This window comes from Physella acuta, unplaced genomic scaffold (assembly GCF_028476545.2).
Source record: "Physella acuta isolate Inbredline_101_S28 unplaced genomic scaffold, ASM2847654v3 ptg000215l, whole genome shotgun sequence".
Classification (NCBI taxonomy): domain Eukaryota; kingdom Metazoa; phylum Mollusca; class Gastropoda; family Physidae; genus Physella; species Physella acuta.
This window is the reverse complement of record NW_026731734.1, coordinates 203,651-209,669: the sequence shown is the minus strand read 5'-3', so window position 1 is coordinate 209,669 and position 6,019 is coordinate 203,651. Positions and strand designations below refer to the sequence as shown.

The 6,019-nt window shown below is 35.1% G+C and overlaps 1 protein-coding gene across 1 annotated transcript in view; it reads right to left on the bottom strand.

The window, feature by feature from the left end:
• Positions 1 to 506: 506 nt before the first annotated feature.
• Positions 507 to 6,019, bottom strand: part of LOC131937633 (chitin synthase-like) — a 30,693-nt gene continuing 25,180 nt past the window's right edge. The window contains exons 19-27 of the mRNA XM_059295219.1: positions 5,599 to 5,769; positions 5,108 to 5,255; positions 4,564 to 4,617; positions 4,130 to 4,159; positions 3,514 to 3,585; positions 2,753 to 2,851; positions 2,218 to 2,349; positions 1,766 to 1,905; positions 507 to 870 (exon numbers count right to left, since the gene is read on the bottom strand). Coding sequence (XP_059151202.1) covers positions 775 to 870; positions 1,766 to 1,905; positions 2,218 to 2,349; positions 2,753 to 2,851; positions 3,514 to 3,585; positions 4,130 to 4,159; positions 4,564 to 4,617; positions 5,108 to 5,255; positions 5,599 to 5,769 — 942 coding nt within the window. The 3' untranslated portion in view covers positions 507 to 774. The remainder of the gene's footprint in view (positions 871 to 1,765; positions 1,906 to 2,217; positions 2,350 to 2,752; positions 2,852 to 3,513; positions 3,586 to 4,129; positions 4,160 to 4,563; positions 4,618 to 5,107; positions 5,256 to 5,598; positions 5,770 to 6,019) is intronic.

Genomic DNA, 6,019 nt, shown 5'->3' with positions numbered 1-6,019 from the left:
TAAAGAATTGGAGGAACTATAACGAGAAAATAAAATAGAATACCATGCGAATTTCTAAAGATTCATCTACTCTCAATTACATATCATTATTTAAAAAAATTGAAATTTTATTAATGATTATCAGATGTAGTAATATTTTGTTGAAAAACGAATTTATTTGAATAAAATTGTTGAACAATTTTCATGATTGTTTTTTTCATTCAGTTTGAAAAGCTTAAATATGGTCGCCATAAACAGCATCTTAGATATAGGCCTTTGTATTTGGCTAGAAAATCGTGTTTCTACAAAAAAAATTTCATATGTTTATATGTTAGTCAGTAGCGTAGCGAGGGGGGGGGGGGGGACGGGGGGAGGGACATATGTCCCCGTGCGCCGACCCTAGGGGCGCCAACCTTAGGGGCGCCAAAATGGGTCGGAAAAATAAATTGAAAGGTTGAGGGGGGTGTAAATCGAAAGTTTGAGGGGGGGGGGGGTGCAAATTGAAATCTTGAGGGGCGGGGTGCAAATCGAAAAGTTTGTCCCCTGTCGTCGGGAAGGGTCGCTACGCCTCTGATGTTAGTACCAAAGGCGAACAAAGCGCCCCCATGTTCCCTCGACGTCTTCTGAACAGCGTAAAACAAACTCTTGTATTCATGGTTATATTTATATAATGGTATTTAAATAAACCTTTGGTAGGTTAATTTTTTAACTACATCTATAAACATGCTAGCCTAAAACACTAAATGATTATATAGATTATAATTTGAGGATTATATCATATTATAATGATCAAGGTTAATCCGTAGCAGATCCATCCCCTTCTCTCAATAGTGAGATAGTCTCACCTCTGTTTAGTCTTCTAGTCTCACCACATTGGCTGTTTTCACCTCCCTGAACAAACGAGTTACATAGTGGTTGATTTAAAACATTGATGTTTTATATTTCATTGCGATAGATGCACTAATTTAATTAATGAAAAGTATATGTACTCGGTTCATCTAAAATGAGGTAAAGTTTCCCTTTCAAACCTGACGGTCTATGGGGCAAGTAACGTAGAGTTCACTTGTTTCTGTGACCTCTGCATATGAAGAGATAGTGTGGTCAGCACTATGCACAGCCGCCTTTACCTTCCCTAACGTGAGTTAGGTACCCATCAGAGTTGGGTGGACTCTGTTGAGACGGTCTACTGACTTGATCCCGGATTCGAACTTGAGACCACTCCGCCCCATATAAAATGTGGTACCTGAATAAAAATCCGTGGTTCCCCTAGCAGAAATGCTATTTGATACGTTAAAAGAAACTAAACATTGGTGCCTCTATAGACACTTTGGCTGTTTACTTTGTGGGTATTCAAGTTAATGCCCCAAGTAGAAACTTTGGTGTCAGTTTAAACAATATGTGGATTCACTTTTAGCATTGAAACTGGAAACAATTCTCATGAAGATCTTGCACGTAAAAAAAATATTGCAATACAATCTTTCTAGTCGTATTGCAATATGTGACTGCTAAGCTGGAAATTTCGAGTTCAAATCCGGGTTTAAGATCGTAGAACGTCAGTGAGCTCACGCAGTTCTGGTGGGTACCTAACTCACGTTAGGGAAAGTAATAGCGACTAGGCATAGTGCTGACCACACTATCTCTTTATACGTTAAGTCAAGAAACAGGTGAACTCTACTTCAATTGCATCATGGACCGTCTGGAATACACATTATTTTGAGATTTTAAATCTATTTTGAAATTATATTTACCATATTTAAAAAAAAAAAACACAACATATAAATCTTACATTAGTGTTGATACATTTAAATCTCTTCAGTCCATACGAAGCTCTAGATAGTTTGTTGCAGAACCTAGAGAGGTTGTAGATGAGCATACCGAGGAACTGGAGTAACATGAGTAGGGCGTATAGGAGCAGGACGGCAAAACCTGAGATTTTAAAAAGGTTAAAGGTTGGGGTAAGCAGGTGGAGGGTTAATGTTCTGATGTTACTCCGTGTTAAAAAATAATAAAATGTAAATGCACATATATATATATATATATATATATATATATATATATATATATATATATATATATATATATATATATATAAATATATATATATATATATATATATATATATATATATATATATATATATATATATATATATATATATATATATATATATATATATATATATATGTATATATATATATAATGTTTTGCTACCATGCGACAACGACTAGACGGACTTACTGACTGGGTCGATGCCGACTACGACTTTGCTAAACCGTGAGAAAAAGGTCAGGACTATAGTAAACACAAACAACACAGCATTGGTGGCAATAAGACATTTGATGGCGTTGATTTTTAGCCTCTGTAGGTTTTCTGTTTTGTCGGGGTAAAAGATAAGACTTGTATAATAAACATTAACAAGGTATATAAGAAACAATACACAACCAAATTACACATAAAGAAGAAACAAAATACCACCAAATCACACTGAAATAAGAAACGAAACACAACGAAATTACACAGAAGTAAGAAACAATACACCACTAAATTACAGAGAAAGAAAAAACAAAAAAAACACCACCAAATTACACAGAAAGAAGAAACAAAACACCACAACATTACACCAAAATAAGAAACGAAAAAAACATATAAGTTAACACGGCCTATGTTCCACTGTAAGTTGAACAAGGTAACGACGAAGAACTGAAAGAATATTTTAAACCACTGGACGAACGGATGCTCACCATTTATGGTGACTAGACGAACGGATGCTCACCTGTTATGGTGTCTGATGAGACCACGTGACCATGATCGGGGTTTAAAGTCCGCTCTATCAGGCCCGCCCACTGTGCTCTGAAATCTCTCTCATCTGGGCCTGGGGGAATCACTGGTAACAGCTTACACAATCTTACATGTAACTGTGTCATGTGTATTTATATCACATGCAATTGTGTCATATGTATTCGTATCACATGCAATTGTGTCAAATGTAATTATGTCATACAGATTTTTACTTTACACCCGTATTCGACTAGGTTCTTTTATATTAAAATGAATATTACAATTTTAAAATGTTGGTTATATCTGTGTGACATCCAGATATAATTTCACTAAAATATTAATTTAATAGAATTTATGATTTAGTCTAGGAAATAAACACAGGCGGTTAAAGATGATGTACGAATAACCTAGTTTTAAAATATAAATGGGTGAGTTTTTGCTAGTTAATAATTTAAATCTACAATCGAGCATTGGTTTTTGATTAGTAATTTAATGTTGATGATTTATGATTGAACAGCGATGACATAATGATCAAATTGGTCTGCAATATGCTTTATTGTTTACTGGAGATTTAAATTGTGAATTATCACCACTTGCATGTAATAGGGCTGGTAAGTAGGTCACCAACCAGTTCTACGGCTCAATAAAACCTGCATGAGCCATAGAACTGGTTGGTGACCTACTTACCAGCCCTATTGTAACAGATATTGGAGATGTAACAATGTTTGGACAAGGAGACTTGTTGTGACGACTTACTGGCGAGGGTAGTAATGTCTTCATCCACGACATTTATCGATGTAGCGGAACCTCCTTCTGCTATTTTGGGAGCTACAATAAAGTTTTCCAATTAAAAAAAAAGTATATGTATAAATCAAAAATATGTATAGTTAAACCTGGCAGAATATTTGAATGCTACGTGGCATTACATACGTAGATCATATGCACAATTCTAACTTAAAATTGGTAGGATTCTTAAAATACCCTTAAGAAATTTATTTCATGCAGGAAATGGGTCCGCAGTAGGGCCTAAATAGTTTATAAAAGCGACTAAAGGCTTATTTCTATTATTTTTTTTTGTTTTCTTTTGAAATCTGCTATTTAATAGGCATTTACTATGTAATTAACATATTGGAGAATTCATTACAAATAATAAGGGACGCACGTTAATACCGTTTAAAGTAAGTGCGGAGTGATATGTTTTTAACCGAATCAGAGTATCTTTTTTTTAAAAATGACCAAGGATAGAGTAGTTAAAAAAGGTGTAAAAGGCTTAGATCATAGTTGCGCGTTGAAATTTAAAAAAAAACAACTCATTTCATTATTTAAAATAATGTTTCTAATGCTAGTTAAAGATATTTTAGACCAGATTTACCTGAGTGATCTTCCTGCTCTGTTGTGTAAACTATATCACGTGATGTCATCACATAAAGGCAGAAATACAAATGTAAGGAAGTGTTGTAACACAAATGTGAAGATTTATAATGTGAGAAAATTGATTTGAAATCTATACAGCAAAACAAACCTTTGCTCAAAGTGTATACTTTTAATTGAAAACAATGCGTTGGCCAATTATGTAAAGTATTTCTTTTATTAATAGATAAATAATCAATTTCTAGCCTCTCTATATTATGCCAATTCATGTTATATTATAAAAACTTTACATAGATCAAATAACTAATTAAGACAAGTCGAAGTTTAAACAATTATATGTTAGTAGTGTGAGAACACCAAGAATCAAGCTATTTATAGAATTAATAATAAAAACAATACAAAGTGAAATTATGTGGATGGAGTTGAGACACATACCGTGGTCTTGTAATCGAAGCATCGCTATCGCACTCATTAACCTTTTAACGTGACCTGAAAAACATAATTGTGGTCTTAATAAAAAGATGTCGGAAACAAAAGTTTGTTTCTAGGGCGGGAGGGGGTGGGTGTATTCCCGGGTGGGACGCCACCCCACCCGTCCTTCCACACCCTTTTGACGCTGGTTTTCAAACAATTTCTGACGTTATTTTTAAAATTACACCTTGGGTTAGATATTATACTGTGGACAGCTCATAAACGCAACATTTTTTATCTTTTGTTTTGCTTGGTAATCTCAAGTATTTTTGTTAAAGGTTTGTCCAAAGGTTTGTCGTGACGCACTTTGCTGTGGCATATGTATTCACTACCAACGAGATATAATAATAACGATTTCAAAATAATTTAAAATGATTGAATAACAGCGAAAAGAATGTTTTGTTATTAAAGTTTTGAAGATTTTAATACGAGGCGATGAAAGCATTTTTTTTTTATAATTGTGGGTTTGAAATTGCGAGGTATGGGGAAGATGTAAATGAAGGACTACCTGGTTTTTTAATCCCCAGATCTTTGATGTCGTCTTCTGTGAAGTGCTTGAGAGTTTGGAGACCTTCGGCCGTGTCCAAACAGTTGGCTTTAAAGTTCTCCAGATATGACTGAAGTCCGGTGTCTTTCAGAAACTGGTTTATGCCTGCCTGAAATGTAATGTTTTGGTAATTAATGACGTTAGTGTAGTATAATTAATGATGTATGTATGGTGAAATAAATTATATTGGTGGTGTTCGAAGTTAGCGCGTATGGTGTTGTAAGGGTTTGGTTTGGAGGGTGTAGTGTTGTTGGGGTTAGGAGTTGGGAGGGTGTGGTGTTGTTAGGGTTAGGAGTTGGAGGGTGTGGTGTTGTTAGGGTTAGGAGTTGGTAGGGTGTGGTGTTACTGTTGTCTTCCGACAATCCAGTAAAACAACAAAATAAAAAAAAAAATTGAATGATGAAGATCAATCTATTGTTTGCTTTTCTTCTGACTAGTTCGAAGCTACCTACTTTGATGTTAATCTTCAGCTGAAAACTTGGCAGTTTTCTTATCTCAGCCATCAGGAACATCCTAATGCCTTTCTTATCCACGCCTAACTTGACCAGGTCAGCCTCGGTCAAAGATGTGAGAAAGTTGGTGGTTGTGTAGCCGTGTTTCTTGAACATGGCGGCGTACGGTATCTGAGGAGATTAAGACACGACATGAATCAGTATGTGGCTAGACACATAGAGGCATTAAACAGAGTCATGTTACCATTCCCTACTTTTTTGTTCATGCAACCATTACATACCCTTAGATTTCCACGTAGACATTGTTTACCTTTAGATATGCATGTAGTCATTATCTACCCTTAGATGGTCATGTAGCAATTACCTCCCTTTATATGTTTATGTAGCGATTACTTGTCGTTATATGATAATGTAGCAAGTA